This window comes from Oryza sativa, chromosome 7 (assembly GCF_034140825.1).
Source record: "Oryza sativa Japonica Group chromosome 7, ASM3414082v1".
Lineage (NCBI taxonomy): Eukaryota > Viridiplantae > Streptophyta > Magnoliopsida > Poales > Poaceae > Oryza > Oryza sativa.
Genome location: NC_089041.1, coordinates 971,217 through 985,575, shown reverse-complemented (window position 1 = coordinate 985,575; position 14,359 = coordinate 971,217). Strand labels below are relative to the sequence as shown.

The 14,359-nt window shown below is 40.7% G+C and overlaps 3 protein-coding genes across 5 annotated transcripts; 2 read left to right on the top strand and 1 right to left on the bottom strand.

Annotated features, from left to right (window-relative positions):
* Nucleotides 1-1,417: 1,417 nt before the first annotated feature.
* Nucleotides 1,418-2,226, bottom strand: LOC4342263 (uncharacterized). The gene has a single exon (XM_015790605.3). It carries the CDS (start codon nucleotides 2,148-2,150, stop codon nucleotides 1,722-1,724), a length of 429 nt encoding a protein of 142 aa, XP_015646091.1. The 5' UTR covers nucleotides 2,151-2,226; the 3' UTR covers nucleotides 1,418-1,721.
* A 2,418-nt stretch (nucleotides 2,227-4,644) lies between these two features.
* Nucleotides 4,645-14,312, top strand: LOC4342261 (disease resistance protein RGA2). Of its 3 annotated transcripts, XM_015789835.3 has the most exons (4): nucleotides 4,645-4,922; nucleotides 10,410-11,907; nucleotides 12,045-12,085; nucleotides 12,723-14,312. In XM_015789835.3, exons 2-4 carry the CDS (start codon nucleotides 11,862-11,864, stop codon nucleotides 13,995-13,997), a joined length of 1,362 nt encoding a protein of 453 aa, XP_015645321.1. In that variant the 5' UTR covers nucleotides 4,645-4,922; nucleotides 10,410-11,861; the 3' UTR covers nucleotides 13,998-14,312. The 3 variants fall into 3 exon arrangements, 2 of the variants coding, with proteins under 2 accessions (XP_015645321.1, XP_066168891.1); XM_066312794.1 differs by lacking the exons at nucleotides 4,645-4,922; nucleotides 12,045-12,085 and adding an exon at nucleotides 8,637-8,976; XR_010742842.1 differs by lacking the exons at nucleotides 4,645-4,922; nucleotides 12,045-12,085 and having other exon boundaries at nucleotides 8,537-11,907.
* On the top strand, nucleotides 6,174-8,104 carry LOC4342262 (putative disease resistance protein RGA3). Its single transcript, XM_066312795.1, has one exon. It carries the CDS (start codon nucleotides 6,314-6,316, stop codon nucleotides 7,829-7,831), a length of 1,518 nt encoding a protein of 505 aa, XP_066168892.1. The 5' UTR covers nucleotides 6,174-6,313; the 3' UTR covers nucleotides 7,832-8,104.
* Nucleotides 14,313-14,359: the final 47 nt, after the last annotated feature.

Sequence of the window (14,359 nt, the reverse complement as noted above, 5' to 3'; positions counted from 1 at the left end):
TTTCCCCCCGATCTTAATGAAATTGGCCGGCCTAGCTTTGGCCGTCCCGGCAAAAAAAAAAAGATGCTTGGGAAAGTTGCAGAATGTCTGAATAAACTCAGGGATGAAAGCATAGCGATTCTCCGATGAACCAACTCCGTGGCGGTGGCTGCATTACCTCTCTTCTTCTCTGGATCCGGCGACCGTGAAGCAGCGGCGCTCCGGTTGGCTGACTATGACCCCCTTGGGCCGTTCGATAAAGGCCGTGCGGCCCAGATAGAAGAATTATTTACGACCCGTGGGCCTCACGAGCAGGCCCATCTTGGCCAATCGCGCTTCAACGCCGGCATGTGAATCAAAGGGGTTCGGCGTTTAAAATTCCGACCCCTTTCGAGGGATCTCTTTCCGCCGTTTGATCACCCTGTACGGTCCAGATGATCCAACGATTTCTTGAGATTATTTCAGCTTACTTGCCCATCGTGGTGATCATGAAAACATTTCATCATTCTGATGCACTCTGTTCTGCTGTGTTGCGGTTAATTTGCGTCTCCAAGAGTAGTTCTAAGTTGTTGCATCACTTTGTTGCTTGACTTGTAAGTCTGAATTTCAAGTTGCCTACAGTAAGGGCTGAAACTGTATAATATCTGCCACTCACCCAGTAGTATAAGATTTTACTGAAACACGTCGCGGTGTTGGGGTTGTGACTTGTGAGGATTGGTCGCTTGCTGATGCTTGCGAATTCCAAGTAAAATTCAGCATTTTATCCATACATGCAACCTAAAGCGTACTCGTCGCCGGTGGCCGGCTGCAAATCTATCTGATCAAGGCGCAAAGTGGGTTCGGAGTTTAAATTTCCGAACCCGCTCGGTATCTTTTGATGAACAAATGCTTACGAAATATGCAGGCTCCCTATATCTCGCTTTATATATGTTCGTGGCAGTGATTTTCATATCTGGTAGTCCTATACTTTCCCATGTTCCCTGGCGATCAGGAATTTTGTTGTTGTGACGCACCCAGCTTTTTGGAATGGATGGGCTTACATGAACACTGGTTTGATCAACGTTTTGGAATGAATGAATTCTTCAACATTTGTATTTGGATGTAGTCGTATCTGGCACAATGGCTCGAGGACAATCAGTACGTCAAAGAGACTAATACGCAAAGGTTTTGGATTAGCTACAGGAGACTGAAAAACTTGCAGTTTGCTGCAGAGTGGCATCAAAGCACAAAACAAATCATCAAGCGAATGTGCTATATCCATTCAGTGTTTTCAGAATAGCTACAGGAACAGGATCAAACATCTCAATTCACCATATTTACCCATCTGAAAGGATAAAAAGAAAGAACCCAACAGAACCTGCTCATAAAGTTCAGAGAAGATGAAGACGACACAGTTATGAGTTATCGACATGGCTCACCTGGCAGATGGGACAACCCAGAACCAATAGAATTTTCAACAAGTTAAATCACTCCTAGTTACTGGCAGTGTGCACTAGTCTATCAAAGCTTACAATTTTTTAAGTGGCCTGTCCCAGTGTTCATTAACCAAGTTGACTAGGGTCTTGTGCAAAACAGTGGTTTTTTAAAACATGAATAGATACAGGAATATACTCATATATGTTTGCAATTGAATACAAAAAGATGGTAGATGTAAGATAGTGGCTTTAAGCCTTTTTACATAATTAATATTATGAGTCTTGTCATCATTTCTTACTCCAGCTTATTATAGCTGACCTAAGTTCTTACTCCCCGAGGGCAAAAGCAGCGGCATCGAAGGTGTCAGAGAGCCCAGTTCCCGTCTTGAAGGTGACCTTCTCCGGCGAGGCATCGGCGAGGTAGACCTCGACGACGCTGAGCCAGAGCAGCAGCTCCTTGGTCTTCACGCCGGTGATCTTCTTCAGCTTCCCCTTCTCGACGAACGCCGTGACCTCACGGGCATAAGACACAGTCTGCTTGATCTTCTTGAAGGTGTGCTCGATCTTCTTCTTCTTCTGCACCAGCCACATGAATCCAGTGTCCCGGTTGTAGCCGAACTCCTCGATGTCCTCCAATGGCAGGAGGCCCTTAGGGAGACCGAGCTCTCCCAGCAGCTCAATGGACCTCTTCCTGCAGATGGCATCTCCATTGACGACCTCAGCACCGGAGCGGTGGTTCTCAATTTGTGATGCCATTGGATGTGTAGTTTCAGGCAAAGAAGCTTTGGGTTTGGAGATGTGTTGTGTGCAAATGGTTAGAGAGATTGTTGGTGATGGAAGATGAGATATGGGGCTCTGTTTATATAGAGTTCGTACTGATAAAGATCTTTGCAGACTGCTTAGGCAAAGGTTATGAACTTTGGATTCCAACTTGTTTATACACCAGCCTTTTCTGACCATGCAGTTGATAACTGCATAGAAATTCTGACGCACAAAGTCCCTGACCAAGTCCACTACCGATGTAATACATACACTTCTTCAGCAAAGGATGACTCTTTATTTATTCATTTATTTATTTTTGCAAGGAGCCAGAGATGACTTATACCAATTAATTAGCAGTGTTCAGGTCCAATTCGTTGGGCTCATGATCAGTACTCCCTCCGTCCCCAAAAAAAAGACAAACCCTGGTTTCCGTGTCCAACGTTTGACCGTCCGTCTTATTTGAAAAAATTGTGAAAAAAATTTAAAAAGATAAGTCACGCATAAAGTATTAATCATTTTTTATCATCTAACAACAACGAAAATACTAATTATAAAAAAATTTCATATAAGACGGACAGTCAAACGTTGGCACGGGAACCCACAGTTTGCCTCTTTTTTTTTTTTGGGACGGAGGGAGTACTAGTCTACTAGACACTAGTGCCATATCACCAATCAAGTATCAACATCATTTCAATGTTTTCAGAAAAGCTATAGGAGCAAAAGGCAGAGCAGAGCACAAAATCAAAATCATAACATTATCAGCTTTTTTTTTTTGCCAGGTCGGCAGAAAGAGTGGCCGACCAAATTTCATTAAAATTTAGGGAGTTTATTACATGGTTCATTTCACGACAGTATCAGCTTCAATCAGCAATAAAAGGCAAAGTGCTGTGTTGTCAAAGCGGTTCGATCACAAATGACAAACTAATGCCACAGAGTTCCACATGGGAGGCAGGCTAGTCTCTACTCTATTTACAACAAATTCATACCTTGACGAGTCATCCAGTCAAATCCATTTAAGAGTAACACGGCCTAAAACCCCAGTTCCATTAACTGAAACTGTTACAGCAGTTTTTTTTACCGAACTGTTACAGCATTTTAAGGCACAGAAAATGCAGTCAACTCTCTCAGGTTTTTGTGTTGACGATTTCGTCAAGTTATAATTCAGTTTATTTTTACAGAGCAACCTTGTCACTACTCATCCGAGCAAGAACCAAGAACAAAGGATTCAGTATATCAATTCCAAGTGGGCTTCCAAAGCCATTATTTCTCACTTGCATTACAGACTGAAATCAAACATCTCGACCGAGCACGGTCAGATACTACTCTCTTGTCTCTTCATACTTCAACTCCCCATCTGAAACGACAATAAAAGGACTAGGTCTGTGTCACGCCCCAACTAGCTCCAAACGGAAACCAATGTAAGACGATCCAAATTAACCTGCTAACCTATACCAGTCCCAGAAAATAGAGCTGGTACAATAAGAAGATAGGATATCACAACGACAGGGATTTTATTATTATGAGTAGAGATGCATTCATTGTTGGAACTGCGAACAGACTCCGAGTTCATAGCTGCATTACAATAAGGCAGAAGTGGAGACTAACCCAAAGCCACAAGTATGACTTGGGAACTAAGCCGAAATCGTAATAGGGCTCGAAGCTGCTTGCTCCTAGAAAAACTCCTCATCAGCTAGATCAACTATGTCAAAAGAGCACCATTTTTTTCTTCCTTCTTTGCTTCTGGGGACTCTGGAATCATCGTCATGATGTGATCTTTCGAGGGATGTCGATATCTCTCCCGCGCCTAGTTGCAAAAGACGCTGCTCTCTGGGCAGAGCGTCTGAAGAGATAGAAGATAGGATTGTGGTTTCCGTTTGGAAGGAAATCATTTCTTCCTCCCTTCGAATCCCCCCCTCCCCCCGCGTGTAATATAAACTTTTGTAATTTTCCTCCCCTTACTAATGAAATTCAGGTGGGGATCCTCCCCCTCCCCCTGAACTTTCTAAAAAAAAGAGCACCATTCTCTTAAAAAAAGACCATCAATACAATGTTATTTATTCGATCTACTCCCTCCGTTTTTTAATATATGATGCCGTTGACTTCTTGATACGTTTGACTATTTGTCTTATTAAAAAAAGTAATTATCATTTATTTTATTGTGACGATTTATCATCAAATGTTCTTTAAGCATGATTTAACTTTTTTTATATCTGCAAAAAAAATTAAATAAAACAAATGGTCAAACATATATAAGAAAAATCAACAATGTCATATATTAAAAACCGAAGATAGTATATAATAAACATAATTAATTAAACTATACATAAATTAATCCCAAATCATTCCATGTATTTCTCTACACTCACCTCTTCTTCTTTGTCATATTCAACTCCTCAATTAGAAGAAATCATTTTTTTCCTTTTTTTTACCCTCCAAAGAACGGGAGTTGTTACTGTTAAAAAAAAAACATTTTCCTCCCTAAGCCTGCGAAGTGCCAAGGCTAGCAAAATCAAAACTTCGATTTTTGGATGGGATCTAGTAGTGTGTAGCAATGGCGACACGGGATCGTCTCCTGTTCGAAGTGCATTTGGCCGGCGAGCTGCTCGTCGGCGGGGGACGAAACCAAGTGCTTGGCGGTCGGCGGTGGAGCAGCAAAGGCAGCCGGATCTGGAGATTCCGGCGACAACGGCGGCGCTGTACGGACGGCGATGCCTCTACAACCATCCCGTCTGACAGACAGGTGAGCCCTGTCTGCTCTTCATTCAGGTACTCAATTTCCAAGGATCTGGCGATCTGTAGCATATTCAGAATGTTTTATCTTCCCAGAGAAAAAGGTGTATTGATCCCAAAAGGAATTTCAGATAAGTGGTTAGTCAGCTGCTGTCCAAGTGATTAACCATGATTTTTTGGTTTAAGGAATGTAGCAGCTATTCAGCAGTTTAAGGAGAGAGCAAACCACGGTAGAAAAATAAAAACATTTTCTGAATGTTTCTTCTCCGTTCATATCATTTTTGCTTGTCAGAAGAAGTAGAACAAGTAGAAGTGAAACCTGATTGTATCAACCTATATAACGTGGAACTCAACAAGTCAATTATATAATGTTCAGATCCTTTTTTTTTCTTTGTCACCAACTCACCATTGTGGAAGTATAAGGCCATTGCATTGTCTAGTATGGGTGTACTGGTCAACCAAAAATTCACATGCTTTTGAAACTTGATGAGAGATCTATGCTGGTCAGTCTTGTATGGTTATACAATGGTAAATTCGGAGAAAAACAGAAACTTGAATTCAAAAGTTCAAACCAACAAATTAATCTGGGTTGAGATAAATTCCAGGTACGCGTGGAACTGTGTTTTTCTAAACCACAGTGCAATGCCTTTCTTTTGATGGACATGTAGAAGTGAGTATCAACTTCCTTGATTTCTACTCTGGTTCAGATTATATAGTTTCTCTCTGATCTTAGTTCTTGTCGACCAAGTGATCTATACTCCCTCCGTACTCATAAAGGAAGTCGTTTTGGACAGCATCACGGTCTCCAAAACGCAACTTTGATTTTCTTGTTTCTATAAAAATATTTATTGAAAAGTGATATATGTATACTTTTATGAAAGTATTTTTCAAGACAAATCTATTCATATAATTTTTACTTTTCAAACTCAACAACTTAAGAGTTATTCATGATTTATATTCCCAAGGTTTGGCTTAAACATTGTCCTAAACAACTTCCTTTACGAGTATGGAGGGAGTATAACAGAAGGCCATAGCGTTGTCTAGTGTGCAGACTGGTCAATTAGAAACACACATGCTTTTGAAACTTGATGAGAAATCTATGGCCCTGAACCAAATCTCTAGAATTTTCTTACTTCTTTGGTTGTCTTCGCTGCATGGTCAATCTTGTATAATTATACAAAAGCAAATTGAAAGAAAAACAAAACCTCTAATTCAATAGGTTGACGCCAAAAATTTGATCTAAGTTTCAGAAAAATTCTACATACGTGTGGAATTGGTTTATGTAAACCACAGTGCAATTCTAGCATGTGGCTCAGTGACTGCCTTAGTTTGTGCTCCGCTTCAGATTATATAGTTCCTCTCCAGTCTCAGTTCTTGTCAACCTATTGTCGAGAGATCTTCAAAAATATTAGATTGCATAATTACAGATGGAGACATTTTTGTCTGCAATTCTGAGTGATCTTGCCACTAGATCCTTATCTTTCCTGATCAACAAGTGCTCAAAACCGACATCACCAACCATGGAGGAGAAACTGCAACGGCTCCTTCTTCGGGTCCAGATCATCTTGGAGGAGGCAGAGGACCGACATATCGCAAACCAAGCCATGCTGCAGCAACTGAACATACTGAGGAAGGAGATGTACAGAGGGTATTACATCCTGGACAAATTCAGATACCATGACCGTGAAGAAGAAAATACCAAAGATCACCAAGTGAGTAACTCTTTCGCACCATCCAAGTTCAATCCTGCCAAGCGCATTCGGTTCTGCAGGACAAGTGGCCAGAGTTTACAACAGCAGCTGCAGCAAGTTCTTGCCAGCCTTGAAGCCACCATTGAAGATACCAGTGAATTTTTCATGTTCCTGAACAGTTATCCACGCTTGAACCGTCAGCCATATAGCACGCACTTGGTCTTAGACAAGTGCTTGTTTAATCGCCAGATGGAGATGGAGCACATCATGAACTTCCTGCTTAAAGACAATACAAGTAGTAATCAAAATCCAGGTGTCTTGCCAATCATCGGTCCAAGCAATGTTGGGAAGAGCACGCTGATTGAGCATGCCTGCAATGATGAAAGGGTGCGTAACCACTTCTTTCAAATTGTGTGTTTCAGTGTTGATGATCTTGAAGATGCAAACATGGTGACTCTTCGAAATTGTGGTGTAATCAAGCATCAAAACCATGCAACTGGTGGAGAAAGGATACTAATCATAGTCGAACTAATCAGAGACATCAATGAGGGGGCATGGAGAAGATTGTACTCAGCTTCCAAAACTTGTGCCGCAAATGGCAGTAAAATTATAGTCGCAAGCCGATCTGATAGTATTTCAAGCTTTGGAACAACACATGCTCTGAGAGTAAAATTCTTTACTCAAGAAGCTTATTGGTACTTTTTCAAGGTGCGTACATTTGGAAGCATGGATGCAGCGGAGCACCCAAAGCTGGAATCAATAGCCGTGGATATGGCCATGGAATTGAATGGGTGCTTCATGGGTTCAAATGTTTACAGTGTACTTCTTAGAGAAAATTTCAATGATAAGTTTTGGAGCATGGCCCTGGCAAGAATCAGAGAATTCAGGAAGCTGAATCTCTTACTCTGCGGTACAAGTAATTTTGACGATCCTTGGCAGGGTGTTGGACCTGCATACGTTAGGAGGGTAAACAAAATTTGCTCCGGAAATCATGTGATTCATGAGGACTATAAAGTATGTTCTATTCAGAACATGATTCATTGTCACACAAACTCTGCTCACAGTGAAGATGATGTTCCCATGGTGAGTTTGCAAAATTTTCTCTTCGGAAGTGTTAAACCGCAAGGAAAATTCAATGTTCTCGCATGGAGGTCTCACCTTCCACCTCACTACAACTACATTTTCAACTGTGAGGTACGGAGGTCACATCATTTGATCTCCAGGAAGAAGAGATCTCAGAAGCTTTCCACCTGACCATCTCAGATGCTGATGCAGGGGAGCGTTGCCATGTTGGGCCAAAGCAAAATGAGCATTGTCATTACAGAGTGCATGCATGATAGTCTCTGATTGCAAGCACATGATTGGTTCATAGGAAATTATCTGATAATTGTATAGGAAATTGTCTTGCCTACTCCCTCTGTTCAAAACAAGACAACTGGATTTGAACATGCAGAGGGAGTATGTGTGGTATAACTAGTTTGTAAATAATTGTATAGGAAATTATCTGATACTCTCTTTTTTTTTTGAAAAAAATGTCACATAGAATTAAATGATTATAATACATTTGTCTATGCCAAGTTAATTAAATCCCTACAAGTTAATAGTGATGAAATCGAAATTGCAAATAAGGAGTTTATGTTTTACACTTTTGTTCTGGTTATTACAGTAGGCCATGCTAAGACTTTGTTCTTAAAATTAACATCCCCATTTTGGAAGCGTTCTCCTTTCACAAAATTTTCACGAGTGAAGGTGCCTCTGCCTCCTGGAATTAGGTTGGAGGGACTTTTGGTTTAAGCAATCTCTCAAGTCTCTAAAAAATAAAACTGATATTGACTAACTAGCCTATTCAATCATGTCCATATTTTTTTCTGGTTGCATACTATTCCTGAAAACGATAGCGTTCACAATTTTTCAATCCCATAAATAATGGATGCATTTTCATTGGTCTTCTAGTCAAACAAGTTGGCATAAAAAACACGTTACCAAACTACAACACTTGGCATTACATGATTCCTCTCAACCTCCTTATCTATCCATTGAGTAGTATCTGCAAAGTCTTGATGGGGAAAAGAAAAATTGGTTTCATTCCCAGAATGAATACTCTCTTGTCTGCAATCCTAGGAGAGCTTGCAGGTAGATCCTTCTCCTTCTTGATAGACAGATGCTACTCCAAACTGCCATTGCTGTCCAACGAGGAGAAGATTCAGAGACTCGAAAGGATGCTGCACCGGCTCGCTGCTGCCATCGAAGAGGCCGATGGGAGGAGAATCTTGAACCATGGAATGCTTCGACATATCAACATTCTGAGACAAGACATGTACAGAGGGTACTACATTCTTGACTCCTTCAGATTCCCTGAAGCCCACGAGGAGGAGATCATGAGCGAAAACAATGACAAAGTGAGTTACTCTTTAGCTCTGTCTAAATTCAACTCTGCCAAGCGTGCTCGAATCCCTATTGGTACTAGACGGCATGGAGATAGAGGAGAGCTTGAGCAGGTTATTGACAACCTAGAGATCGCCATGGCTGACATGGTTGAGTTTTTTCTGCTTTTGAACAACTACCCTTCCATTCATCGTCAGCCATACAACAGTTACCTGTTCATGGACAAGTGCATGTTTGGGCGTCAAATGGAGATGGAGCATATCATCAATTTCTTGTTGCGTCCTGAACCTCCAAACACGCTAAGTGTTGATAACCTTGGTGTCCTGCCGATCATTGGTCCAGCCAAAGTTGGGAAGAGCACACTTGTCAAGCATGTTTGCGGCGATGAGAGGGTGTGCAACCACTTCTCTCGCATCCTTTTTCTTACTGAGGGCGATTTTAGAGAGGAAAAATCATTGCTTACACTAAGGGATTCAGGAGAGATAAGGCATATGCACACATCATCATCGGTTTCAAGTGGAGGAGAAAGATTGTTAGTCATCATTGAGTTAGCTGAGGATGTTGCTGATGATAAATGGACAATGATGTGCGCTTCTTTGCGAAGTTGCATTTCAGCTGGAAGTAAAATCATAATCACAAGCCGGTTAGAGAAGATCGCAAAGCTTGGAACAACACAACCTCTACGTCTGAAGTTTTTGTCGCGAGAAGCTTACTGGTACTTCTTTAAGGTGCTCGCATTCGGAAGCTCAGATCCTAAAGAACACCCTGAGTTAGCATCTGTATCAATGATGATGTTCAATGTCTACTTTGATCATGAATTGTACAAGAATTTCACTGGACCATTCATGGACCTAAATATCATGGCCAGCTTGATCCAAGCTACATTTTATGAGGGCAACTGGCTCAGCCTCCATGCACACACCAGGAGTTATTTTCTGCTTAGGAGAGGTTTAGGTGATGATTTTGAGTTGAAGACGAAGTGCGTGCCTATTCCCAAGAAAAATACAGTTGTGCAACAGTATTGTGTAATTTCCGACTATTGCCGAGTAGGGGTTGCTCATGAAGAAGATCAGAAGGTTCCCAAAATTGACATGCAAGATGTCTTGTCAGGGAGAGTTGCACCTGATGGGAGATTTGATGTTGTGCTATGGAGATCTCACCTGCCGCCATATTACAGCTACATATATAGCTGTGAGATCCATGAGTACAGGCCTGTATTAGCTACCTGCAAGATGGAACTCCGGCAAAAGAGGAAAAAAATTAGATTGAACTAGATGGTTTTCCATATGTATAAATGATAAAGAGTCTGTCCTATTTTATCACTGAATTCAGCTGTATGATTAACACTAGATTCATCTTTTTATGCTGTCTCTTGTAAACTTATCCTACAAGCTCTATTAGTTGCTGTCTTATTGTTTCCTCATGTGAATCTGTCCTTGATACGCAGGTCTGTTGAATGGAACAGGATCAGCCGCAGTTGTAGTTTTGACTGCAACTTTTAACTTCAGCAGTCACCATGATCCAATCATTCAATACTCAACCAAGATCAAGAGGCTATTTCTTTTTTCATTCCTTTGATTAGTTTGCAGGTTAAGTAGGCGATATGTATGAAAACATTTATACATGGGGTAAGGATAATTACTTAATTACCTAGTTATGCTCGTTTGTGTCAAATTGGATTTTAGATTCTAGTTCAGAGAAAAACTAGCCTCTACTAATTTCATGCTGAAAGAGTGCCCTACTTATATCAAATTATATTTATATGAGTGGGGGAGCCCCTCACCTCATAGGCTAGTTTTTGGGGTGGAAAAGACCCTTTATGATCCTACATTAAACAACAGTCAAATAGTTTTTTTATATAGAGTCTTATATGAATGAATTTTCAAAATTGTAATTACTAAATAATTAACTTGGAAGTTCAGAATGAATTGATTTAAGTGTGGTAAATAACTATAATAAATACTACTCCAGTATTCAAGAAAGGCGAGAGGAGAGATGGGCTGTTGATCTAGAGCCATTGGTTACATGTTGGGTGGTTGGATGTAGGGACTGCTAAAGTTGCAGTCACAACTGCAACTGCAGTCGATCCTGGTGAACAGATGCTCACTGCTCATTTCCGATGCACATAATCTCTCATATTTTTTGAGTGAACAATCTCTCATATTCAACTCTTGAGAAAAAAATATCCACGAATTGAGTTGTTACACATTTTTAAGTCCATACATCTGTTTACATATGAAATGTTTTTATTTGTGCGATTGACTACATCAAAAGTCCATTATTCTTTTTCACACATTGCATCCCGAAATTCAAATAACTACAACTAGATCATATAAATTAAAACTAATAATCATCCCATGTATTCTTTTCTCTTCTTAGCATTCCTCTTATTTCATCTCCTATATCTTCTCACATAATTTCTCAACTTCTGTAACAATATGGGTCACACACCTTCTCTATGATATGATTTTGGCTCGGCATCCATCAATAGTATATATGGGGCTAATTATCAAAGGTAAATGTTTCAGCGATAAATCAAACCATATCCTAACTACAGGCAAATAATTTTTTTTATATTTTCAGATAATGGGATCTATACTGTCCATTATCCAAAAAAAATGTTATTTTCTTTCTTTCCTTCATTCTGAGTTTATGACTAACTTACCAAAGGCTGCCGAAATTAAAGCTTCAATTTTGGATGTACCTGTGGTGATACTACTGTGCCTCCAAGCTCCCTGATTTGGCAGTGATCGACGTCGTCCGCCACGAAGGGAGAAGGAAGCGAGCATCGCCGGTGGTGGTGCAGCAAAGGAAGTCGACATTGATACAGTGGTGGTGCCGGCCTGATCTGGAGACATCAGTGGCAACGGTGGCTCGGGTACTTCCGACAATTGGCAGCATGGATGGTGATGCCTCCTCTCCTCCCATGTCTGCTCTTGATCCAGGTACTTAATTTTCAAGGATCTGTAGCCTATTCTGAATATTTTATTTCCCAGAGAAGTATATTACAAAAAGAAATTTCAGAGATGTGGCTAGCTAGTCAGCTGCCGTACAAGTGGTTAATCATAATTCTATTGTCCAGGAAACGTAGCTATTCAGCTGTTTAAGGAGATAACAACCATGGTATGAAAACAATTTATGAATTTTTCCTCTCTGTTCATGTCGTTTTCTTTAGTCTTTCAGGTCAGACAAGTAGAAGTCAAAACTTAACTCTAAATTAACAAAGAGCAAAGAGTTGAATTTGGCCCTGCAAAAAAAAGAAGGCTTGAATTTTGTATTGAGGCCTTGGAGGCATTGTCCTTAGCAATGATACATTTTATTGATATGGACTGGTCCACAAAATCTGTCTATGGTGCATCGTGAAGTCTATGGACTGGTCAACAAAAAATACACGTGGTTGTGAAGTCTATGGTGCTAAACAAAATCTGTAGAATTCCCTTTACTGCTTTCATTGTCTCTGCTATGTGGTCAGACTTGTTATGCTAAAGCAGACTGCAGAGAAAAATATAGAAACTTGAATTTTAAGGAGATGTGGAGTTTCTGGAGTATGTGGCTGCCCTAATTCTCACTCTGTTTTATCATATCCTCTAAAAGTTCTGTGATTACATAGTTTCTCTCTGGTCTCAGTCCTTGTCGACCTGTTGAGTGATTTACAAAATTTCAGATTACATAGTTACATATGGAGACATTTTTGTCTGCAGTTTTGAGTGATCTTGCCACTAGATCTATATCTTTCCTGATCAACAAGTGCATGAAACAGACAGAGTCAGCCATGGAGGAGAGACTACGGTGGCTGCTGCTCCGGGTTCGGATCATCGTGGAGGAGGCAGATGAACGGATCATCACAAACCAAGTCATGCTGCAACAACTGAACATACTAAGGAAGGAGATGTACAGAGGGTATTTCACCCTCGACATATTCAGATGCCATGGATACAAAGGTGACAATACTAAAGATCACCAGGTGAGTAACTCTTTCGCACTATCCAAGTTCAATCCTGCCAAGCGTGTTCGGCTGAGCAGGGTCAGTGGCCACAGTGTACAAAAGCAGTTGCAGCAAGTTCTTGGCAGCCTTGAAGTTGCCATTGAAGATACAAGTGAATTTGTCATGTTCTTGAACAATTGTCCACGTCTATGCCGCCAGCCATATAGCATGCACTTGCTTTTAGACAATTGCTTGTTCAGTCGCCAATTGGAGAGGGAGCACATCATGAACTTCCTGCTCAAAGAGAATACTCCCGGAGCTGAAAATCTAGGCATCCTGCCGATCATCGGTCCAGAGAACGTTGGGAAGAGCACCCTGATTGAGCATGCCTGTGATGATGAAAGGGTGCGTAACCACTTCTCTCAAATTGTGTGTTTCAATGACAATGATCTTGAAGATGCAAACATGGTGACTCTTAGAAATCGTGGTGAAATCAAGCATCAAAACCATGCCACTGATGGAGAAAGGATACTAATAATTATTGAACTAATCAGAGACATCGATGAGGGCGCGTGGAGAAGATTGTACTCAGCTTACAAAAATTGTGTTGCAAACGGCAGTAAAATTATAGTCGCGAGCCGATCTGATAAGATAGCGAACTTTGGAACGACAAAGGCTCTTAGAGTGACCTTACTTACTCAAGAAGCTTATTGGTACTTTTTCAAGTTGCGCACATTTGGAAGCACAGATGCAGCGGAGCACCCAAAGATGGCATCCATAGCAATGGATATAGCCATTGAATTGAATGGGTGCTTCATGGGTTCAAGTATCTACACTCTACTTTTGAGAGCAAATTTCAACGCTCAGTATTGGAGCATGGCTCTTGCAATAATCAGAAAATTCAGAAAGCTGAATCTCTTACTCTATGGTGCATGTTTTTTTGATGGTCCTTGGCAGAGGGTTGAACCGGCATATGTTAGGAGGGTAAACAAAATTTGTCCTGAGTATCTTGTGCTTCTTGATGACTATAAAATATGTTCTGGTCAAAACAACATAGTTCATTGTCACACAAACTGTGCTGACAATGAAGATGAAGTTCCCAATGGTTAGTTTGCACGATTTTCTCTTCGGAAGGGTACCTCGAGGTAAATTTAAGGTTCTAGCTTTTAGATCCCACCTTCCACCTCACAACAACTATATGCTCCATTGTAAGGTACAGAGGTCATATCATATGGTCACCAGAAACAAGAGATCTATGAAGTTTTTACATGACCATCTTAGGAGCTGATGTATAATGTAATTATGTCGAACTGTAATCTGAATCTGAGCATTTGTTGAAATGCTTTCACCTACTGTCTGAGCGGCTGCGCCATTTGTAGTCCAAGCTCATGTGTATGTGCTATTTTAAGAGGTTGTTGAACTCAAGTCGTCAGAATCTATTAACATTCTGTATTTGAAGTTTGATCATGTCA